A 25,859-nucleotide genomic window follows, 5' to 3' on the forward strand; every position below is an offset into this window, starting at 1 on the left:
GAGAAATAGACGCCTCACATGTCCTCCGCTGACAGCTTCATTGAATTCTACCCGCTCAACACCCGTTTCATGTGCAAGAGTTACCTTTTAGAATAAAGCATTAAAATATTATTCAATTAGACTTCTTTCTCATTAGCTCATTAGGTTTACACTGATGAGGATGAACACATAATAATAGTTTTAAGACTGCACATCATGCCAATGGCTGGAAGTCAATTCCCAAAATAATGAATTCTTAGAAAATGTCAAGAGCTTTGCTTATTCATGCTATCAATCATAAATATTAATATGCTAATATTGCACTGTTTATTACAACATTTCACTTTGCCTCGAGAATCGAGAAACCATCGATTTCAAAAACTTGGAATCAGAGCCAATCCCCAAAATACCCAAAAGTCAATGGTACTGCTTTTTATTCATTTAGGAAGGTAATGATGCATAGTTGCTAAATTCACAAATGTTTAATGCTAAAGTGAGTCATTTCTGTGCCACTAGCATCACCAAACGGAATTACAAAAATAACTGGTTTCTCGAACACTCCCCCTGTCCTCCACTGGTCAGACAAACACATGCTGTAGTCTCATTACAAACTCACACCATTGGTTGCATCAATGTTGCTGTGTCGGGCTGGTCTAGATGCTTAAACAAACAATGTTTTAAAAGCACCACAAAGACACAGTGCAACCAACAAATGGCTTAAAATGTTGTTTCTGCAATTTCAACTGGTATAGGAGAGTATTTGAACATCAAACAAAGCACACTTGAGCTAAAAAATAAACATCAGGACTGGAATATAGATTTGGTGCTGAAGGCAAGGTGCAGATGAAGCATTAGAAAGCTTTGTGCCGTGACCCAGTTCGCACATCAAATGCAAGTTTTGCACATGTGCGTTCACAACACATCACATAATGAGAATATTACTCTGCCCAGAGATGTTAAGCCATGCAAATCAAGCACAAATCACTTCATTTAAGAAAAGCAAAAAGTAAATACAAAACCATAATCTCGTGTCGTACAGAAATGATGAAGCAGGGACAGGTTGAAGCTTGCCTTCACCTGCTTTTGTTGAACTGTTCTTGGGCTTGTCAGGAGGAAGTTTGGAGGAAGTTGGAATAGAATGTTTAATGACAGAACAGAATCTGTTATTGTAGTTCTATTACAGAGGAGTGACCTTATGATGACACAATAGCCAGAGGAATGTTCTAAATGATCATTGGCGAATTCAACGAATGTTGTTGTAGTACTATGATCATTTGCATCTGATTCACTTTAAGCTGTCCTTAGCTGGTTTAAGCTGGTCCAGCAAGTCTCCCACCCTTGCCAATCTGATTTTAGATGGTTTAGCTGGTCAACCAGCTGGTCTCCAAGCCTGAAAAGTGCCTCTAAAACCATCAAAACAGACCAGCTTGGCCAAGCTTGAAGACCACCCTGCTGAAAAATGCTGGTCTTAGCTGATCTAGGCTGGTCTGTTGGCTGGTTTTAATGTGTTTTGGGGCACTTTTCAGCTGGGAAACCAGCTAGCCAACCAGCTAAACCAGATGAGCATGAGCTTGGTCAGTAACGACACCAGCTATGACAAGGAAACTATCTTAGTCTGGTTTAAACCTTTTTTAGCGGTGTAAAAACCGTTGAAGCAGAATTCATTATCTTTGACTTGTTGAGGACAAAAAAAGTGGTAAATTCCCGAAAAACAGGCCAAAGGTGAATGCAAGTCACAATCACACCAAATGTTTGAGTTTGTGAACGAACTCTCAGACAACAAGAGGCCAATTTTCCAAAAGAGGTCCTACCCTACTTCCATTTTCCATGTGCTTCTGCTGCAAACAGTTGGATGGAGTTGAAGGCTGTCATGAGATCACGTCTCTGGCATGTGTTTTAATTGTTGCAGGGGTTAATTGTCCTCTGTAAAACATTGAATCATTTTTGTGTCTGTACAGGCCTGTTCCGACACAATTATTTCTGCCGCCTACAATCTTTCAATACGCGGGACCCGTTACACAGACGAGAGAAGAGCTGCAAAGAAATGCCTCAGGAATACAAATCTGGGAGACAAATCGACACAGCCCAAAAACTGGAAAAATGTTAAAAGTGAGAATCTATTATCTGTAATGTGTCTTTGCAAGTTGCCCAGAGTATGTGATGTTTCTCTGTGCGTATATATGCTTCAAATAGTTTTCCAGAAGTTTGTGGTGAGATGAGAGGCAATTCATGAATTGCACATGGTTCCTGAAGTGTCTGACCTCTGTTGCCCCACGGAAGCCGTTTCCATGGCAACCCCCACTCAGCCCGAGTCCAACCCACCACTGATTGTGAATTCCTGCAATTTCGGAGAGAGAGAGAGACAGAGAGAGAGGGAGGGAGGGAGAGAGAGAGAGAGAGAGTGAGAGAGAGAGAGGGAGGGAGAGAGAGAGAGAGAGAGAGAGAGAGGGGGAGAGAGAGGGAGAGAGAGAGAGTCCAATGTTACTCGACCCTCAATAGAACCACTAAATTGGCCAGTTATCTATTTATTAAACATTTTAAAGAAAGACAAATCCTCTCCAAATACAGATTAAGTGACCATGACCTAGAGATAGAGAGAGGAAGACGTAGACAAACATGGACAGAGAGAGAGCAGAGGATCTGTAGACACTGTGATCTACAGCACATAGAGGATGAGGAACACTTTCTGCTCTTTTGCTCTAAATATAACAATATAAGAGAAACGTTTCTGCCCAAATTTGAAGCCTTGATCCCATCATTCTATGAACTGAGTGACACTGAAAAAATGTCCTTCTTACTCGGAGAAGATGATAATACAGCTGCACTAGCGGCTAAATATGTGCTAGCTATTCACAACGCCAGAGACAGCTAATTCTCTAGAGTGACCCAATGTATTTATTAGTGCAGTGTGTGTATATTTATTTATCCATCTATTTACAATGCTACATGTGACATGATTTATACATATATGTTTTGTTTTGTTTGTTTGTTTGTTTTATTAGTTATATATAATATGTTGATGCTTTGGCAACATTGTGTTACACAGTCATGCTAATAAAGCAAATTTGAAATTGAAATTGAATTGAGAGAGAGAGAGAGAGAGAGAGAGAGAGAGAGAGAGAGAGAGAGAGAGAGAGAGAGAGAGAGAGAGAGAGAGAGAGAGAGAGAGAGAGAGAGAGAGAGGGGAGAGAGAGAGAGCTGCTCATAGAGGTGATAATAGCCAGCAGCTAAAATGTTTGTTATTCATAATGAAGAAACTGCTAATTAATTTCATTACTTGTTTCATGTTATCTTGTATTTGTTTATTAAAATAATTTGTATTTATAATTATAAAACTATTATAAAACTTTATATTTATATAATTTTACTTATGATTCATTTTTGGACATAATATGATTTATTTGTATTTTTAAGCTGTTTCTTATATTTGTGTATGTCCATAGTTTCTTACATACCTTCTAGAACATTCATAAAATGAAAATAATGACTGGATTCATATTTCTCTTTGAAAAATACAACAAATGCATCAGCAGCCAAAACTCACAGAATAAAAACTGCTTATTAATTTATGCTATAAAAAATGCTGGGTTAAAAAAAAAAACAATTTGCATCCTAAACTTTTGGGTAACTTGAACACAGCATACTGGGTTACGCATTACTAATGCATACTGATTAAAATGTGTTTATTAGTTATTAATGAGTTCATTTCACTGCTTAAAATGGATCTCATTTGCATTTTTTTAACCTGTACAATGTAACTATAAAACGTTTAACACTAAACTAAAATATGCTATTTATTTTGTACTTTTTTCTCATTATTTTACGTCCAATGCGCCTTTATTTTTAATTTTTTTATTTATCAAAAAGGCTTAATTATTTTATATTTTAATACAGATTAATAAAAATAATTTTGATCTAAAAAAACAAAATAATACTAACAATTTTCTGTTTCTAAAAAAAAATAAAACAAAGAAAAATTATATATAGGTTATATATAGGCTAGCCTATATATATAGCGCTGTTTTTATTAATTAAATATTTTTATAAAAAAATATGTTATTCATTTCTTACAATGTATACATAGGCTGAAGTTTCTTACATAAAGTAATTTTTATTTTAAGTTTTATTACAGTGATGTGACTGTTTTCCAGGAGTCACACCAGTAAAGATGCATTAAATCAGAGAGAGCGCGAGCGCTGTGCTGCATCTCTCCTCCCCCTTTCTCCTCTCTCTCTCTCTCTCTCTCTCTCTCTCTCTCTCTCTCTCTCTCTCTCTCTCTCTCTCTCTCTCTCTCTCTCTCTCTCTCTCTCTCTTTCAGTGTCTCCTGCTTGAGTGAAGAGCATGAGCGCTCAAGTCGACCGCGTTTGTCCTCCAGTTCTCCGCTCTCACAATCTCTCCAGGACCAAGAAATAAACCACACACACACTCTCTCTCTCATTCACGGGTCCTCCATGTCAGAGCACTGGGAATAAAGCTTCATTCACGTTTGGACTCAAAGTCTTGTAATTACTCGTTTTTTAATAGTTCTTCTCTCTGAGGTCAAAGGTGTTTCAATATGATGTCCATGTATGTTCTCCTGCGCGCTGCTTTTGGATTATTCAGCGTCGGTCTCGTCGCCTTTGTCCAGCTGCGAGCCGCCGCTTCTGCCAGCAGAAACCCGCAAGGTAAGTTTCCTTTTCTGTCCCTGTTATTTCACCCTCCACATGATCTGTACCTTTTGGCTGAGGAATGACAGTCTGCAACTGTTCCATGATGTGCGCGCAGTTGAACAACTTTGAGAGAGAAGTTTGTGTTTTTCTTTAAGCGCGAGCTAAGAGAGGTATTTTTAAACGTGATTGAACTGCTTATACTGTGCGCATGTGTTTATTACAACAATGTAATGACAGATGCGTTTTCCCTACTTGCCCTTGACTGTTATAATGATGCACCAAAATGTAAAACACACTCTGCATTTACTATATAATTGTTGGAGAAACCAGTGTGTGCTGAAAATGAAAGATGCTGGAAGCACCATTTGGAGATCATCTATACCCTTAAAATTAGCCTCAAATATCCTATTTACATACTCAAGGAACTTCAGGATATATTTCAAGAGTCTTGAAGCCTTCCCCTTATGATGGAGTTGTTCTTGAGTGAAAGATTGACATGTCTAGTGTTCTTTAGAGTTCTTGCAGGAAGTAATCGTGAGAATCTAAGAGAACTGAAGGGTGTCTTTAGGATCTCTAGAGGGTTCTGCAGCTGAAGAACCTCAAATGGTGCCTTGACTATATGTTTAATTGTTGCTACAAAAGTCGTGCTGAATAGCCGACAATAGAAATGTTGCATAGTAAATATTAGTATTCTGCATAACCTGAGGTGTGAATCGATGAGATGCCTATTTTTGCTCCTTGAAGGTGCACATTTGTAGATGTTAATAAAAATATGATTATCTTGCCATCTTATGTCAAACATTAGGTAGTCAAAAGACTGGATGGACTCAATGTGGATTGTGCAGACATCACTAGAGTGAAGCAATGCAAGGTACAGAAGGGGAGACAACTTTAAAACAGCTGTAGATTTAAGCAATCTAGAGCAATCTAGACACCTCTTGAACACGTCTGGAATGAAGCGATACACAGTCCAATTTAGTGATTTGGAGTCCAGAAAGGTAGACAATCATTGAACGAATCAATCTAGGATCCTGAGGTGCAGGCACCTCTAGAATAAAGCAATTTAGAGTCAACAGGGCCAGACTTCTCTAGAACATCCCAGAATTAAGCCATCTAGACTCCAGAGTACAAGACACCTCTGAAACAGCTCTAGAATAAAGTAAGTATACAGCAATCAGCAGTCCATGATGTGATCTATAGTCCAGAGGGGCAGAGACCTCTCGAGCACTTCTGTAAATAAGTGACCTAGAGTCTAGAAGGGTAGATAATTGTATAAAGAAGCAATCAAGTGTCCCAAAGTGCAGGCTCCTCTAGAGTACTTCTAGAACATAGTGATTTAGAGTCCATAGGGGTGGGAACTTCTAGAACATCCCAGTATGAAGTGATCTAGATTCCAGAGGGGTAGACACATCTAAAACACCTCTATAATGAAGTGAGTATTCAGCAATCTAGAGTTCAATGAAGTTATATAGAGTCCAGATGGACAAACACCTCTAGAATGAAGCAATCTGGAGTCCAGAGGGCAGATGCCTCTAGAGCACCTCTCTTAGAATAAAGGGATTTAGAGTCCATGGAACAGGCCCATCTAGAACATCCCAGAATGAAAACATCTAGAGTCCAGAGGGCCAGACACCTATGAAAAAGCACTAGAATAAAGAATACAGCAATCAGCAGTCCATGATGTGATCTAGAGTCCAGAATGACAGAGACCTCTCGAGCACTTCTGTAAAGAAGTGATCTAGAGTGGTAGATAATTGTATAATGAAGCAATCAAGTGTCCCAAAGTGCAGGCTCCTCTAGAGTACTTCTAGAACATAGTGATTTAGAATCCACAGGGGTGGAAACTTCTAGAACATCACAGAATGAAGTGATCTAGATTCCAGAGGGGTAGACACATCTAAAACACCTCTATAATGAAGTGAGTATTCAGCAATCTAGAGTTCAATGAAGTTATATAGAGTCCAGATGGACAAACACCTCTAGAATGAAGCAATCTGGAGTCCAGAGGACAGATGCCTCTAGAGCACCTTTCTTAGAATAAAGTGATTTAGAGTCCATGGAATAGGCCCATCTAGAACATCCCAGAATGAAGCCATCTAGAGTCCAGAGGGCCAGACACCTCTGAAACAGCTCTAGAATAAAGTACAGCAGTCCATGATGTGATCTAGAGTCCAGAGGGACAGAGACCTCTCGAGCACTTCTGTAAATAAGTGATCTAGAGTCTAGAAGAGTAGATAATTGTAAAATGAAGCAATCAAGTGTCCCAAAGGGCTGGCACCTCTAGAGTAAATCTAGAACAAAGTGAATTAGAGTCCATGGGGGTGGGAACTTCTAGAACATTCCAGAATGAAGTTATCTAGATTCCAGAAGGGCAGACACATATGAAATACCTCTATATTGAAGTGAGTATTCAGCAGTCTAGAGTTCAATGAAATGATATAGAGTCCAGATGGACAAACACCTCTAGAATGAAGCAATCTGGAGTCCAGAGGACAGATGCCTCTAGAGCACCTCTCTTAGAATAAAGTGATCTAGAGTCCATGGAACAGGCCCATCTAGAACATCCCAGAATGAAGCCATCTAGAGTCCAGAGGGACAAACACCTCTAAAACAGCCCTGGAATAAAGTGTATATCTAGCGATCTAGAGTATAATGAAGTATTCTAGAGTTCAGAGGGGCAGACACATCTGAAACAGGCCTAGAATAAAGTGAGATTACAGCAATCAGCAGTCCATGATGTGATCTAGAGTCCAGAGGGACAGAGACCTCTCGAGCACTTCTGTAAATAAGTGATCTAGAGTCTAGAAGGGTAGATAAATGTAGAATGAAGCAATCAAGTGTCCCAAAGGGCAGTCACCTCTAGAGTACTTCTAGAACAAAGTGAATTAGAGTCCATGGAACAGGTCCATCTAGAACATACCAAAATTAAGCCATCTAGAGTCCAGAGGGACAAACACCTCTGAAACAGCCCTGGAATAAAGTGTATTTCTAGCAATCTAGAGTCCAATGATGTAATCTAGAGTTCAGAGGGGCAGACACCTCTAGAAGTACTCTATAATAAAGAAATATTGGGTTTTAAGTGCAGACAGCTCTAAAATAAGTAAATCTAGAGTCCAGAGTGGCAGACATCTCTAGATGCCCTCTATAATGAAGATATATATAGTAGAGTTCTTAATGGTATACACCTCTAAAATAAGGATGTTTAGAGTCCACAGATGCCTCCAAAACATTCCAGACTGAGGCTATCTATAGGTGAGATGGCTTTAAAAAATCCTCTAGACTAAAGTGAGTATCCAACAATCTAGAGTCCAATGAAATTATCTAGAGTCCAGTTGGGCACCGCCTCTTGAACTTAACAGTTGAGGGATCTTGAATACAGAAGGGCAGACACTAGAATGAGGAGATTTAGATCCCACAGGGGGTTGGTTCAGCTGAGCACTCATTGACCTCTGTTCCTCATCACTCACTGACATGCTTTCCGTACAAACAAATGTCAACAAATGGTAACTCCTGGGGGCTAAATCGGTGCAGACCACATGTTGCACAGTTCCATATGTGGCTGAGAGCTGAAAATCTGTGACATCCATACTGAGAGGATTATGCAGGCCATTTCAAGGCATTTAGCACCATGAAGTTGAGTATTTGGCATTCACCTGTGAACTGATCGTGCAACTGTGCTCTGAAAGTGTTCAGACTGTGATATGCCTGGGTGTTTGTGACCAACGGCGTAGATTTGGTTGAACATTGAGAGGACCAAATGTGGGTCTGGGGGGTGGTGAGTGTGGTGGTAGGGGGGTCGTAATGTTTCATTACAACACATTACACAATGCATAATAACAGTTCAAATTAATGCACAGATAAATATATAAAGGGTATTCAATGCAGTGATGCCACGGTGAGTTTTTGACGGTTAGATTACCATCTGAGAAAAAGATTGCGGTTTACCAGTTTTACAATTATCTGCACTTTTTTTTATGATGCACAGTGTTGGGTGTAATGCTTTACTAAGTAATTAATTACTATAATTAAATGACCTTTTCATTGACAAGATTAAAGTAAGGGATTACTCTTAAGTACTCTTATCAGTAATTTAATTACAGTTATTTCTGATGTTAAAATTAAATCAGAAATTAAATGTCTAATGTTAAAATATATTCGTTTTCTAATTTAACGCTGCCCCCTTAAATTCTTTGGCCAGTTCATGAATAATTTATTTGATTTTATATGATTTATTTGAAAGAATTAAAAGAACAGTTCATGTTTATCCTTGTATTGTTCATCTTGTTGAGGTTGATAAGGTTGTTAGTAATAAGTAATGCAATTACTTTTCAGACAGAGTAATTAGTATTAGTACAGTAATCTAATTACACTGAAGATGTAATTAGTAGTTAGTAATTAATTACTTTTGTAGAGTAACTTACCCAACACTGATGCAACAGCACTGACGCCAAAAATGCATACTATATAACAATTGTCTAAATGTCTAAGTGGACATATTTCTGGGGGATATGTGGAAGCCCTATAATAAGAAAACTGATAAATACACACACACACACACACACACACACACACACGCACACACGCACGCACGCACACACAAGAGGTAATAAGATACACTCCAATGTAGGACACAACACCATTTATGTGCATCCCTAGCTCAGTGATGTGCTTAAGTGTAAACAGATTGCTTCAAAAATGCGCAAATGTAAGATTATTGGGAGTGCGCAACATGTAGTTCATGGCATTCTTCTGCATCGGCTTATTAAAGCAATCCTTTGTTCTGTCAGACACCCCAACATAAAGAATCGGCAACAGACTCTAAATACTCTCCACAACACCTTACAGATAATCTTTGGACTATGCATAATAACGGGAACATTGCTTACAGCAAGCAATCTAAAGTCTGATAATGACTAAAATTGACATTTATTGTTGAATGTGGTGAATTTGTGCAGAAGCAATCCTTTAAATATGAGGACGATTTAGGCGGCTGTGGCTCAGTTGGTAGAGCGGGTCGGCCACTAATCGCAGGGTGGTTCGAATCCCGGCCCACACGACTCCATATGCCGAAGTGTCCTTGGGCAAGACACTGAACCCCAAGTTGCTCCCAATGGCAGGCTAGCACCTTACATAGCAGCTCTGCCGCCATTGGTGTGTGAATGTGTGTGTGAATGGGGGAATGAGTTACAGTGTAAAACGCTTTGAATACCGTTAAGGCTTAAAAAGGTGCTATATAAGTTTTATCTCATTTGGTGGGTGTGTCAGAGGTGTTACCCAATACGTATAAATAAACCCTGCCATATTAAAAAGGCAGTGCGCACAATGCAGAGGTGGGGGACTCGAGTCACATGACTTGACTCGAGTCACAATTTTCAGGACTTGTGACTTGCTTGATTAAAGTACGAAAATGACTTGACTTGACTTTGACTTGAGAACAAGTTACTTGAGACTTGACTTGACTTGAAGTGGAAGACTCGACAATGACTTGAACTTATAATAAACAAACAGCAATACAATTAATTAAAAAATATATATATTGTGACGTCAGCATCACTATCGGCATCTGTGCCTTTAACGCTGCTCAATTCAAACCGCGCCAAACATGGCAGACAGTAGTCGAGCTCCACAAATTGTCTCGTTTGGCTATACAGACTTTGGACTGGACCGTGTCTATAAAAAAAAGATTTGCCAGTTGCAAAATATGCAAGGCACGAATATCCGACACGACAACCACAACGTCAAATTTCGTTCGACATATCAAGAAGAACGGAAAGGTAAGAAAGTAATCTCTTTATAGTCAGTTTCACTAAGATCTACGTTATAACGATTACTAATGTAATGAATTAATCTTTTCTGTTTGTCATAATTTGGCCTAGATGGCATATTATGTTTTTTTCTTATTAGAAATGTGACCATGGCATTATCATTATACTGTTACGTCTCGTAAATATATGTAACTTATTGGGGAATTTGACTATAACAGTGGCGTAGCCTGAATTTTTTAATGTTGATTGGCATCTTAAAATGAGATGGCAGCTCAATATTACATGTAGGTTATAATGTATGTATTAAATGTGCGCATTTTCAAGTTTGTGGACTGCGTGTGGAAACTATAAAGCATTGCGCATAACGTTACTGCATGACAGGCTAACATGGAGGCGCCGATGTGATCACTAGCACGCACCTAAACATTTCTAAGGGGCTGTTTAACTAGGGTTGCCAACCGTTCCGTATAATACGGAATCGTTCCGTATTTGACACATAAAAGTCTTGTTCCGTATTGAACTGATACGGAACGCACTTTGTTCCGTATTTTTGAGTATCAATTCAGTGCAAATCCATGACAGACACATAGCTTCTATTCTAATATATATGTCAGACAGACTATGAATGAACGAAGACCTGCTTTAATGCAAAATTCGGGGACTTGGCGCCCCCTTGGCGGGCTCTGACCCGCGCTCGCACCATTGGCTGTGCAGTTGCCGCAGCACATCCTATGAGCGAGCCAGACGGCATAGATATATGCAGCATATATATATATACACGGCTGTGCAGCTGCAAATGCGTTTTACATATAGGCTTCAGTAAATCGAGGAAAAGGAGTTTCTGAAGACATTTGTTGGCTATGATAAGAAAAACTACTAAATTAAAAAAATATATATTTTTTTTGCACTTGAAAGAACATTCTAGAAGTCTAATTCTATTGAATAAGTTCGCACAAGGCTACAGAAAACTGTTGTGTAACGTTACACCTGGCCACTTCATGCGTTTTCTCAGATCGGATAGCTGATTCTGATTTATCAAAACGATTCCATTTACACTTGATCACATAAATGTGGTTTTGCAAATTGATTTTCCTTAAATTACATTATTTTTAAAAACGTAAAGAATGTTTGTGCATACGAAAATAAATTTGTTTTAATGTTTACAGGTAATGTTAATGTTTACAGTTTTCCCTGATTGTTTTTTTTATTTTTTATTTTTTATCCATGCAGATATGATGAATATCTCAAATCCAAGATACACTGCACCGATCTACAGCAGCCATTCATGTCACAGTTCATTGGGTATTAGCTGTGCCTGCTTCAAGCGCACCTGTCGAGCGTGTGTTCAGTCATGGGGGGATTATTATGCGGCCCCATCGTTCACAGCTTAGTGCCAATGTCTTGGCAAACCTTATTTTCTGTAAATGCAACACATTTTAGACCGTTTCAATTAAATTGAATTAGACAGATTGGATTATACATCTTAGAATCGATACACCTTAGACTCTGAACGTTTTGTGTAAACAACACAATTTTATTTTATTTTCAGATATTAATGTAGCACAGATATGCATATGATTAATATGTAGCAAATGTATAATAAATAAGATACATAATATATGTATACAAGTTCATCTTTTCTGTGCAAAAATAAATATGTATCGAAAAAATTTACCTCTATTTATTTTAGTAGTGTGACTTGACTTTACTTGAAACTTATCAGGACTTGACTTGACTTGCTTAGGGTGAACCCGTGACTTGACTTGACTTGCTTGATTTATCTGAACTGCGACTTGAGACTTGACTCGAGACTTGATGGTTAAGACTTGAGACTTGCTTGGACTTGACCATGTGTGACTTGTCCCCACCTCTGGCACAATGGATCCAACTAAAGTCCTTTACAAATGTGTCCACGGCAGCTTGGTGCATGCAACAATTGTAGAAATTGGAAGAAATGTTTGCCTTTTCATCCTGAAATGTGAGGCAAATGTTGGAACCACAGTTTCCACATATCCCTTCACTCGATTGGGATGTTCACTGCTATTCTGGACAGCAAGGGTAGTGACTGTAACATCGGGTGTATTTTGTATTATTAAACACGTATTTAAACCGATTTCATCAGGCTCTGAAAATTCTTCGAAAAGAACGCAAAGAATGGCGTTCTCAGCTGCCATAGGGCTGTTCAACACACCAGCGTTTACGTTTAAATAAACCTTTAGCTCCGTTTTGGTCGGTGCTGAACGTGCCCCAAGTTTAGTCCACAACACCTGGCCATTGAAGCATCACAGATACCGTATAATCGCGTCATCCCTAATTCAATGCATACTCTTGAATATGTATACACTGTATCATATCAAACATTCAGAAAAAGCATTATGGTTAATATTTCAGAAAATAATGACCCTATCATAAAATTACAGTTATTACTTGCTCATCTGAAACGCCTGTCTGCTTTCCTCACCATGAAACACAACTGATCATTTCTACGGATGCCTTTAACATCTTTACTCACTCCACATATGACTCATGTGATATGTTTCATGTTTTCTAAATTCATACGAATGTTTTGTGTGGGTTATAGACCCACAGACCGAAATTGCACATTGTCAGCCACTGACTGTCTTGTGAGTTTCTTTCCTGCAGGGGGCGCTTGACGCTTCAAAACTGAATCCTCCGTGCATCCGCATTTAAATCTAAAATGCTTTATTTCCATTTGGAGACATTTTACACTGGATAGTTACTTTTAATAAAAACTGATAATTGCAAGGATTCATTCCTGTGAATGAAAATCCACCTTAGCATTTTTAAAAACCCTCATCCTGAAATAATAAACGACTATGAGTTCATGCATCCTGGCCAGCGCTGAAAAAAGTAACAGGTACCACGTGACTCCTCCGTCTAGTTGGCAATACCAACCCGTTCAACGTAGGGGGGACTTCATATTTTTGTCTCAATATGACAGACTCACAGCCACGCAATTGCAAGGTATCAAAGCGAAACCAAATGTGTTTTTGGAGTGGAATTACACTGTGAATAATGAAGGAATACAGATAGAGTTTTACACGCTTCATATAAAGACAGCACTTAATACTATAACATAAGTTCTGTGCATGCATATATGTAAATGGCTGTTTGGAATAGCATACTACCATTTTGTCCTATTTACCAGAATGTAATATGTAGCCTACTGTGCACAGTAGGCAAAGTTTATTTTTGCATTGAATACCTGGATAACTTACTTCAAATGCAAAGTATGCAGTACACAATCAACTAAAGCATACTGCATAGATTACTGTATCCCAAAATGCAATGCACAAATCAAGTTAATAATTGAACAGTACTCAGATGCAACATAATAAAGTCATGTGACAACAATGTAGCACACTACTGTTTGAAGTGCGTATCATGAAATGCCAGTAGATATCGCACAGTAGGTTGTACAGTAAGTAGGTTATATTTAAGCCTATAGATTTGCTAATGTTTCACACTTAAACACAGAAAGAGCATCTGTTGGTCATTCACAGGCAGTATGGAGGACAGCGAAAAAGAGAGGACAGAAGGAGGTGGTTGGGGGGGTTGTTTTGCATCTTGGGTGGTCTGCTTCCCATTGTGGAACACTCAATATTTACATTTTTGTAATTAGAACTACTTTCATTCTTTCATTTTCCACAACAAGGATTCCTCAGATCTTACAGGGGAAGGTGGCAGTGTCAGGCCTAATGACCTGCACCTGTTCACGATCGGAAGACAGCCAGGTCAACGCTAGACACGTGTGCGCTTTATGTGTGTGTGTTTTAGATGCAGTTGCATAGTATTTCGCTGCCTGTGAACGTATAATCAGAGGTGAATATTTTTCCGAAAGTTGACTTTGTTCTGTTGTTGGAGTATAATGCTGGTGAGGATATTGCTGTGCTGTTAAGTTTGGCCGTAATCGATACAAATCTGTAAAAAAAAATGAGCTACAGTTTCTACTTTTGGCGAGTACACTTCAACGTTACTTTTTGATTTCTGTTGCTCTTCTATGCACTTTTGTTCACTATTTTCGGACATTAGTTTGCGCTTCCTTTTGTTGTTGGTTCACTCATGTTTCTTTCACGTTCTGTCACTTCATTCACCCTTTATTTTATCTTTTCGTTGATTCTGTTTATTGTTTCTATTTCATTTGTTGGTTTTATTTCATTTGTTAGTTCACTCGGTTTTGTTAATGGGTTCGCTCTTTCGTTTGTTGCGTTGCTGTTCTTTTTGTTTGTGTTTGTATGTGTGTTTGTTGTTCTTTTCGCTTTAGTTTGTTTTCTTTCCTTTTTTGCTTTTGTTTGTTGGTTCTCTCTTTCTTCTCTCGGTTCTTAAACCTTTTGCTCGCTCTTTTTGTTTGTTCTTTCTTTTGTTTGATAGTTCTTTCATCCGCTTTCGTTAAATCTGTTTTTCATCCGCTTTGTTCATTCATTCCTTGGTTAGCTCTCTTTAATCGTCGTTTCGCTCTTTTGTTTCTTTTTGACTTCGTCACTTTTGTTTTGTTTGTCTTTCATTTTCGTTAGTTATTTCTTTTGTTTGTTGCTTTGTCATTTTTCACTCTTTTTCATTCACTTTTCTTTTTTCTTCAATCATTTGTTGGTACTTTCCTTCTTTTTTGTTTGTTGGTTCTCTTTTTCTTAAGCTTTTTCTGCTCACTCTTTTTGTTTGTTCTTTCTTTTGTTTAATAGTTCTCTTTCGCTTTTTGACGTTGATTCATTCTGTTTCGTTATTGCTGTTCTTTCTTTATTCATTCATTGGTTCGGTCTTTCTTTATTTGTTGTTCGCTCTTTTGTTTATTTTATAAAACTGTCTCTCTTGTTTTCTTTGTTTGTCATTTTCGTTAGTTATTTCTTTTGTTTGTTGCTTTGTCATTTTTTCAGACTTTTTCATTCACTTTTCCCTTTTTCATTCAGTTGTTTTCTCCGTCTTCATTCCTTTGTTCATTCTATCCTTCTTTTTTGTTTGTTGGTTCTCTCGTTTCTCAAACTTTTTGTCACTTTCGTTTGTCGTTTGTTCGTTTTTTCTTTTGGTCGCTTTTTGATGTTTTCATCTGCTTTTGTTCACTGCTTTCGTTGGTTTACACTTTCTTTTCTTTCACTTTCTGTCACTCGTGTTCGATCTGTAACCTTTTGTTAGTTTCTTGTTCATTAGTTGGTTTTTGTTCTTTCTTGGTTTGTTTATGTCTGCATAAGCGTTCCTTTCTCAATTTAGACCTGTTGGCTGTCAAATCCATCAGGAACAGTTAAAGCAGCATATGAAACAGACAGTGAATCAAATTAAAGGGTGCTGTTTGTCAGGTCAGTATTTATGAAACACAGACGTTGGCTATGAGTGTCTTTGTCCTTCATCATTGACTCCGTAATTACAGGTTTCTAATGCCGTGAGGGGATCTTAACTCATCGTAATAGTCATAATTCCAAGTAAATGGGGAAAAAAGAGGCTTTTAAAAAGCCACATGAAATGACGGATCTGCCAGTATTTTTTGATTAAACTGTAAGATAAAAAAAGAAAGAAAGAAAGAAAAAACAGCATAATCCAGCCTAAGCGGGGTTGCTGATCTTAACTGGTTTAAACTTGTCTTCCAGCATGGCCAAGATGTCCTTCAAGCTGCATAAAACCTCAAAGCTCCTCTTAACCGGCAAGCAGACCAGCCTGACCAGACTGGTAGACCAGTTTAGACCAGCATTAAAGTTGGTCTATCTGGACTCCAAGCTTGGCTAAATTGGTCTTCTGCTGGTCTAAGCTGGTCTCCCAGCCTACCAAGCTGAGTAAGTTCCTCAAACTCCTTTAAAACCACCAAAAAGACCAACTTGACCAGTTTTGGAGACCAGCAAACCAGCTTGGGCTGTTTTTACTGCAAAGAAGAGAGAAATTGAATAAGTCAGTTTTACTGTTGCTGTCCACAGCCGTCCGGGCCCAAAAACTGGTCGCTAACACCGTGCCAAGGCAACTAGCGGTAAGGATGTGACATGCCACAGCGGTATGTGTGTTGATGTAACCTCTAGTCCGTCTCCTCGTCCACCCCGAGGCAAAACCCCTGCCGGGCAGACTCTGCTGGACAACTCCAGTGTGGGAAATACACATTTCCTTGAATAGCAGGAGGGGAGAGCCGGAGAGGTCGGCAGGGGAGGGGTGGCGTGACAGCAGTTTGGGGGATTGTTTGCTTTGTGTTGCCTTTCATTCAGTGAAGTTGGAGTATTCTTTTGTGCTTCGGGAGCAATAGTCTTATCAGAAGAGGGGACAGATGATCTCTCTCTGCTTGTTACTCCAGACTAGAATTTGAGAATATCTGGTTCTGAACAACCCCATAGCAGAGAAACATCACTGAGATCTGTCAATGGTTTCTCCAAGACTGCAATGAGATTAAATGGAGAACAAATGGAGGCTTATTTTTATATATAAAAGGAATAAGACACCAGTACTATTGCACGTTGCTTCTCTGGAGTTTCAGAAGAGATCTCAACACTGTCACTAATGATGACACGAGAGAGGAGCACACCAGCTCACGCCTGACTGAGGAGAGGAAGAAAACACATGTCCAGATGCACTCTAAACTTTCCAAACAGCTTCAGGTGATGTAGATCACAAAATCTAACAGAATATTAATGGATAAATGCAATATAAGGAAATACAGAAGCACTGTCATCGTGAAATAAAGCAGAGCCAGATCTGGCATTCCACTTAAGCACAACCTGCATGTCAGAGCATCTAAAAGCAATCAACCTGGCATTATATCTTTAATGCATCCTTTAATAAAGTTCAAATAATAAGGATGTGCATCATAAACAAACTACAAAAATGGCATTTCTCTGTGCGGTCAGTAGAGTTCGACACGCAACTCTACTTGTCTTTTCAGCCTAAAGACACCACAGTGACCGCTCAAATCGCTGCCTGCCTGGCAGACATCTTGGCCTGGATGAAGGAACACCACCTGCAACTCAGCCCAGCCAAGACCGAACTCCTTGTCTTACCAGCCAACCCTGCTGTTGAACACAACATCACCATGCAGCTGGGCTCAACTACCTACCCATGCATCGATAACAAGCTAAATTTCACAGACCACATCTCAAAGACTGAAAGATCATGTAGATTTACACTCTACAATATCAGGAAGATAAGACCCTTCCTCTCTGAACATGCCACACAACTGCTTGTTCAGTCAATTAGACCTCTGCAAATGATCCAGAATGCAGCACATCTGGTCTTTAATGAACCAAAGAGAGCACATGTTACACCCCTCTCTCTCTCTCCACTGGCTGCCGGTTGATGCACGCATTAAATTCAAGGCTCTGATGCTGCATACAGAACAGTCACTGGATCTGCTCCAGCATACCTGAAATAATTTCTGCAGATCTACACGCCCACCAGAAGCCTGCGGTCGGCTAAGGAACGTCGCCTTGTTGTACCTACACAAAGAGGCACCAAAACACTTTCCCGGACTCTTAGTTTCATCAAACCACGTTGGTGGAATGACCTTCCCAACTCCATCCGTGAAGCTGACTCACTCTCGGTCTTCAAAAAACGACTTAAAACACATAATAATTCTTGTTGCACTTTTTTTAAAACTATTCTGATGCTAGTGAAACTTTGTAATATGGCACTTTTTGTACCACTGTCTCCTTAAGATGATTCGCATATATATTGTCCTCTTTTGTGAAAGTGGTGGTGGGTGTAGTGGGCTAAAGCACATAACTGGTAATCAGAAGGTTGCTGGTTTGATCCCCACAGCCACCACCATTGTGTCCTTGAGCAAGACACTTAACTCCAGGTTTCTCCAGGGGGATTGTCCCTGTAATAAGTGCACTGTATGTCGCTTTGGATAAAAGCGTCTGCCAAATGCATAAATGTAAATGTAAACATTTAGCCCATTATACACTGCAACAAAGTTTTTGATCAGTCTTTTTTGGCTTGGTTTCCAAATATTATATCTAAAACTTCTTTAAAACAACGTACATTTACATTAGTAGCTTTACTGCAGAAGAAATTTCCCCCCGATCAGGGGCAGAATGGCCTTCAGAAGAACCGAGCGGGCCGGTGGGTCGTCCGCGAAATGGGCCGCGATAAGCTAAAACGAGCCACCGCGTTATGCAGAACGGACCACAAAATTATGAGGCCAGCAAAAACTATTTTGTAAAATCCCGGGCCGATTTCTCTTCCCAGTCCAGCCCTGCTTAGAGATATTTTTAAAAGATGCTTTTGTCCTCTTTATTGTTAGTAAGAACGTTTAACAATTAAACAACCTTTTAAGTCGGGCACAAGCTGAATAATCGGTTAAAAGTTAACAATTAATAGTCAAATAATCGTTATAATAATCATTATATTAGTCGATTATCAAAATAATCCTAGTAATTTGTGATTAGTTTTAGTTCTTCTATGGATTTTTAGGAGAAATGGACAAAGAAATTTAAACAACTGAGAACTCCAGAATTTGCTGGTTGTTAAAAGTTCTCATTTTCTTTGAAAGCTGTTTTGTATTTTGCCATTGTTGGAGTTTAATATCGTTTAATGATGTTGAATGTTTTTGATTTAATGTTGAGGAAATAAATCTGCCCAGTCATTTTCCTCCTACTGCTACGATAAAAGATTTCTCTCAGCTATGACCAGCTTCCCCCTTTTTCTTTCAATCTTCCATTTTTGTCCCAAAGTGGAATGTGCAATTTCGAGACAGAAATGTATATAGTTTATAAACCTCAAACTTTCAGGGTTTCTGCTACTGCGGGTTCCCTGAACGTTTTACAGGCGTTTCATTGACTGCTTGTTCTGAATGTACTCTATATTCTGTTATTGCATACTCAGTGATCACACAGTACATGAAGTGATATCTACTTTACAGTCAGTAGACAAATGTTATATGTGATTAGATGGATCATATGTTTTCCTCCAGTGTTACTTTGATGTTTACTGTACCATGGCACTGTAGAATTACCATACTCGTATATTTTTGGTACTTTTTTATGCAGTATTTTAGTGTAGGTAAGCATCTACAGTATATTATGATTGCTCAAATTCAGGGATAGTGATGAAATTTAATCTTAAACTCCGAATATCTCATTCTGAGTTTTATTCTGAACACAGTTTTACTCCCAAGGGTTCCATTGAATCGAGTACTAATGCTCAAATTAAAGGGATCGTTCACAAAAATGTTAATTCTCTCATCATTTACTCACCCTCATGCCTTCCCAGATGTGTAGGACTTTCTTTCTTCAGTACAGAACACATTTGAAGAAAAATTTAAGAATATCCCAGCTCAGTAGGTCCTTAAAATGCAAGTGGATGGTGATCAAACTTATGAAGCTCCAAAATGGACATAAAGGCATCATAAAAGTAATCCACAAGACTCCAGCGGATAAATGAAAGTCTTCTAGAGCAAAATGATCTCTTTTGGTGCAAAAGCTATAAATGTTTAAGTGCTTTTTAACTATAAACCAGTATACGCATTCAGGAGAGCGCTGAGTTAAGCTTATATTTAAAAATGTATGACAGTGGAACAGTTTTTCAGCTTTCCAAATTATAGTTATACTATCGTTAGGAGACAGAAGGAAAGCAAACATGCCTCTGCTAATTAGCGGGTAGGGCTGGAGGTATATACATAGCATGAGCGCATATTACTCTGTTACATACAATTACTAAGCCTGAAGTGACACTGCTGGGTTAGATCATTATAAGTTTACACTGATGGTGTGGTCAGCTCCAGGGGAAGTGTGGAGACCACATCTGTATGTGCAAGCAAGAGCGTGTGAATGCCTTCCTAGTTAAACGTGCGAATGGCACATGAGGAAAGGAGGAATCTTAATTGAAGCCTTTTATGGTGAATCAATCCATTAAACGACCACTTTTTGTGTTTTTAACACATTTATTTATTTATTTTCATCATTGGAGTAAATTGGCATAAAATCCAGAGTGTGTTGGAAGAGCTTCTATTTTAAGCATCTGAGTGGATCTCTGTTAGCATTGGTAAAAGAGCATAACTATCCAGGGCCCCATAAAAATACAGTACAAATGTTGTTTTTATTAATGCTTAGAAACGTATACGGCAATTGAACTTACCATAGTTACTAAAGCTTCAGTTGAGACTGCCGGGTTTCTATCCACATGTTTTTATGCGATTTATGGTAAAAAAAAAATTCACTAGCCATTTACAGGTGTGGTCGGGGCTGGACTGGTAATCTGGCATACCGGGCATTTTCCCGGTGGGCCGAAGCACTTCAGGGACGCACAGTGGCGGACTGGCCGCGAAATGTTCCGAATGGGCCGCGATAAGCTCAAATGAGCCGCCGCATTATGCAGAACAGACCACAAACGCCGCGGCGATATGCAGAAAAGGACAGCGACCCCCCAGCAACTTTTGGGCCTGATTCTATGTAAAATCCCGGGCCGATTTCTCTTCCCAGTCCAGCCCTAGGTGTGGTAGAAAGTTCATTTTGACCTCCGCTTGAAAGAGTATCATGAGAGTGGCTTCACCTCTGGCAAAACAGATGGCAGGATGATAGAAGAGATGAGCTGGCCTGAGGTGCGTCAAGGAAGAACATTTGGACAGTTTCAGTATGAGGCAGGAGAGCAAGTTGAGTCAATGGCAGAGAACAATTCCTCTGTTTCCGTAAAGGGGATTTTGGGTTCAATATAAGTTAACACGTTAAACACATTTGACAGCATTTGTGGCATAATGTTGGTTACCACTTCAATGTATTCGGACTTGTCCCCTTCTTTGATAAAACAAAAGCTAAAATTGCAGTTACAGTCAGTGAGGCACTTACAATGGAAGTGAATGGGTGCCAATCGGTAAATGTTAAAATACTCTGTTTCAAACGTAGAGCCAGAAGACGTAAACAAGACGCATGTAAACATGATTTTAGTCTGATAGAATCAGACTAGTTCCACAGTATAATAGCCAATTATACAACTTTGTTGCCATGACAATATAACATCGTAAACCCTAAATGGTCTGCACTTATATAGCGACTTTTATTAACCTTAGAGGTTACCAAGGCGATTTACACAGTGTCCCATTTGCCCAATCACACACCAATGCATGCAAGGCACTAGCCTGCCAATGGGAGCAACTTGGGGTTCAGTGTCTTGCCCAAGAACACTTCGGCATGTGGAGTCATGTGGGCCGGGAATCGAACCACCAACCCTGCGATTAGCGGCCGACCCGCTCTACCACCTGAGCCACAGCCGCCCACTAAATCCCTAAATCGACTATAAAAACGTCAATATAAACAACTTTACACCTCAAAGTTTACACAAGTTTTAACAGAAGAATTAACGTAAGTGCTTTTATAAAATTATAAGCCTTTAAACTCTCCACAAATTGGCCCCCATTCACTTCCATTGTAAGTGCCTCACTGTAACCTTCATTTTTGCTTCTTTTTGTTTTAAAGAAAAGGAGGGATGAGATTTAAAAGGAATAGGGGGAATGACGTAAGCCAGACTTGAACCTGTATCTCTGTGAGTATGCGCACTACCCACAAAGGTCTGTCTGGACTTTGTGGAGTGGTGGTGGTGTAGTGGACTAAAGCACATAACTGGTAATCAGAAGGTTGCTGGTTCGAGCCCCACAGCTACCACCATTGTGTCCTTGAGCAAGGCACATAACTCCAGGTTGCTCCGGGGGGATTGTCCCTGTAATAAGTGCACTGTAAGTCACTTTGGATAAAAGTGTCTGCCAAATGCATAAATGTAAATGGTCTTTAAGTCATGACAAGCTGCATCTTGTCAATCAAGCTAAACTCACGGAACGAAGAAGGAATCAGCCAATCCTCGCTCAACTCGTCTGAACATCAAGATCTGATTGGTTTAATTTCGCAAGCTCCAGTCAGTTTTATCCTCTCAGCTGGAACCAATCAAACCCTGAATGGATTTTAGTTAATGTATGTATAAAAACTCCAGGCTCAGCCATGTGCTCTTTAATTAGTCATTTCTTGTCTTCCACGGATGGTTGTTTTTTCAAATGAGCTGTCAGAGTTTTGTTGGAATTTGTATGGGTGTGCAATCATCCGTCAGTGGCCCTGCAGGTAACGCCTGACGCTGTCAGTTTAAGACAAACACAGCGCTGGGTTTGCACAGAAGTGTTTGGGATAATCCGACACCTGTTAAGAAACCACATACAGGATCGCTGGAGAAAACGTCGGCTTATTCACGGTGATGTCAGACAGCAAGTGGGATTATACGGCAGGAGTTTCAGACACGAGGAAGAATCTATTTTTAAACAAGAACTATATGTACTGCTGTGAATACTGTATTTCACGGGGTAGGATTGTTTCTGAAAGTCCGTTTCTGTACAGCCACATAGCTTAAAGTCTTGGCTACAAAAAAGCCATTGAACATTTCCACCGTTATTGCCCAGGAGAAAATATATAGTTCATTACTTAATAGCCTATTGTATACTTTTTCATCCTAAATCTTATCATTACTGAGATATTGCCCTTGTGACAACTAGCCCCGGTCTCCCCCATATCATCGTTTTGCATAATGGAGGCATATTCCCATATGCCTTAAACTTCAACATCTCTAAAACTCGATGTACAATGGGCTGTTGTGTTCATATAATGGGTTTCTAGGTCTGCAGCTTATCGCTCAAGGGAATTAATTCTTTTCATGAGACTTCCTTCCATTTGTTGTGGCGCCTTTATCGATATCAGAGCTCAGACGCTCGGGGCTCCACAGCCGCAATGTCAGTAAAAAACCCAATGAGTCACATTTTCCATCACGATCAAATTAATACCCTCTCAATTCCCAAGAACATGCAAACCAAGCTCGTGCACACACACACACACACACACACACACACACACACACACACACACACACACACACACACACAAGTGTACTCAAATCCTTTATTAAAGGGATTGTTCAAAAATGAAAATACTGTCATTATTTACTCGCCCTCATGTCATTTAAAGTGTGTATGACTTTCTTCTGTGGAATAATTTAATATCCTGGTCACTCATTCCTATATAACTTAAAAAAAGCACCATAAATGTGGTCCATATGACTTCTTAAAGGTACAGTTCACCCACAAATGAAAATGTTCTCATTATTTACTCACCCTCATGCCATTCCAGATGTGTATGACTTTTTCTTAAGCAGAGCACAAACAATGATTTTTAGAAAAATATCTCAGCTCTGTAGGTCCTCACAATGCAAGTGAATGATAATCACTATAAAGGCATCATAGACGTAATCCATAAGACTTCAGTGGTTTAATCCATGTCTTCAGAAGTGATATGATAGGTGTGGGTGAGAAACAGAAAAACATTCAAGTCCTTTTTACTCTAAATCTCCACTTTAACTTTCACTTTCAGATGCGAAAGTGAAACTAACAAGCACCACATGTGACTTTCAGATGTAAAAGTGAAAGTGGAGATTTAGAATAAAAAGGACTTACATATTGATCAGTTTCTCACCCACATCTATCATATCACTTCTTAAGACATGGATGTAACCACTGAAGTCTTATGGATAACTTCTATGATGCCTTTATGAGCTTTTTAGAGCTACAAAGTTCTGGTCACCATTCACTTGCATTGTATGGACCTACAGAGCTGAAATATTCTTCTAAAAATCTTTGTGTTTTGCTGAAGAAAGAAAGTCGTACACATCCAGGATGGCATGAGATTGAGTAAATGATGAGAGAATTTTCATTTTTGGGTGAACTGTCCCTTTAAACTACACGATACTCGTTATTTACTGAAAATCTTGACATCTGCTTTAGCTCTCCTTGGTGAATTCATGAAAGTTCATGAGAGAAATAGTGGTCATATTTCAATTTCACAAACATTTTCAATGAATCCGTTAATTCCAAAGTTTACCCAAATCTGACATTAAATATGGCACCAATAGACATGCAACTTCAGGTTTGAAATCAATGATGTTGGGTCAGGTGACTCACAAGAACCAGTGCCGCTTGCAGGAGTGTAAATGTGCTGTTTTTGTTGCCCATACGGCTTTTGAAGTCCATCTCAGAGCTTCGGTGGAGGGGAAGATGATCAGTGAATAAATACTTTGGACTTTTTATGGTATTTTATTGTCCTTTTGAAGCTTGACAGCCCCTGTTCCCAAATTATTTTCATTATATGGACAAGAGTGGCCTGGATGTTCCTGGAAAAAATGACCTTTTTTTCATGTTCCAGAAAGTCTGAAGTAAACAATGACTGAAATGTTCATTTTTGGGTGAACCGTCGCTTTAATTCAAGTGTTCCATGAACTGTAATGAAGCTTTTGTGATTGTGACATACAGTATCTAATGTGTCAAAAAGCTGTTCTTGTGTCGTTTCCACTCTTTTTCTTCTTTCATTCATACCGTAAGCAACACTGAATGCACAAAGCATCGACTCTGGATTCTTCCTGCACACCCTCTGTGACCCCGACCTCTCCAAGAGCCCATTTATTTATTGACTCGTTATATAAACAACATGCCTCTGATTACGTCTACAACGTTGCTCTTCTGGGATCGAGAAGTCTTTTGGAGTTTCTTCCCCTTTTTAGGCCAGACCGAGCAGGCGCCAGGAGTATCAGATCTTAGGAAAGAACTTCATATGGTGTTACACTGAGACATGGGTGCGAAGCATTATTTGAGGGCACAGGGTGGTACATTGATGCTCAGATGATGAGCAATGTGTTCAAAACTCTTGATAACAGCTCAGAGCTAGCACAGCTTGTTGGGGATAAGGTACAGAATATCACTTGAGGGCAGGGCTGGACTGGGAAGAGGGGTGGGGTGGGGATGGGTAATGGGGGGGGGGGGGTCAATCGACAGCATTTGTGGCATAATGTTGAAAACCACAAAAACTTATTTCGACTCGTCCCTCCTTTTCTTTAAAAGTTGAAGCTATAGTGAGACACTTACAATGGAAATCAATGGGGTGAATATTTAGAGCAGTGGTTCTCAAAGTGTAGGGCACGCCTACCGATTTGTGCAATTTGTGCCTTTTCTCCTACCTTGTTTAAACTTCCGCGTGGCATCGCAGCGCGTGCTGTTTCTCACCTCTCATTTTTCCTGACCTGGAAAAATTGAGAACCACTGATTTAGAGTGAGAAATCTCACTAAAGACAGAAACCTGAAGCATATCATTTTATAAAAACCCTACAATAATTCCTTTGTTAAATCGTGCGTATTATTTGAGCTGTAAAGTTGTTTATATCAACATTTACTGGGATTACCGGGTTAACAGTGTTACATCGTCATGGCAACCATGTTGTAAAATTGGATATAACTTTACACGGGAAAGGTTCATATTTCCATTGTAAGTGCATCACTGTAACCCAGCTTTTGTTTAAAGAAAAGGACGAACAAGTAAAAATAAATGAGCTTAAGCTTGTATTGAACCCGGAATATTCCTTAAATTTTTTTTCCCTCTCTCTAATTGAATGGTTTCAGGTTATGTTGTAAGATAAATGTCAATCCCTCACCATGCAATCAATCCCACCAGGATCTCACGGCACTTTTTCC

At 39.3% G+C, this 25,859-nt stretch overlaps 1 protein-coding gene across 2 annotated transcripts in view; it reads left to right on the forward strand.

Moving 5' to 3' along the window:
• The first annotated feature begins 4,322 nt into the window (after window positions 1-4,322).
• Window positions 4,323-25,859, forward strand: part of LOC127625339 (signal peptide, CUB and EGF-like domain-containing protein 3) — a 116,602-nt gene continuing 95,065 nt past the window's right edge. For both annotated transcript variants that reach the window (XM_052100580.1, XM_052100581.1), the window contains exon 1: window positions 4,323-4,643. In XM_052100580.1, coding sequence (XP_051956540.1) covers window positions 4,535-4,643 — 109 coding nt within the window. In that variant the 5' untranslated portion in view covers window positions 4,323-4,534. The remainder of the gene's footprint in view (window positions 4,644-25,859) is intronic.

Source organism: Xyrauchen texanus, chromosome 31 (genome assembly GCF_025860055.1).
Source record: "Xyrauchen texanus isolate HMW12.3.18 chromosome 31, RBS_HiC_50CHRs, whole genome shotgun sequence".
In the NCBI taxonomy this organism is placed as follows: domain Eukaryota; kingdom Metazoa; phylum Chordata; class Actinopteri; order Cypriniformes; family Catostomidae; genus Xyrauchen; species Xyrauchen texanus.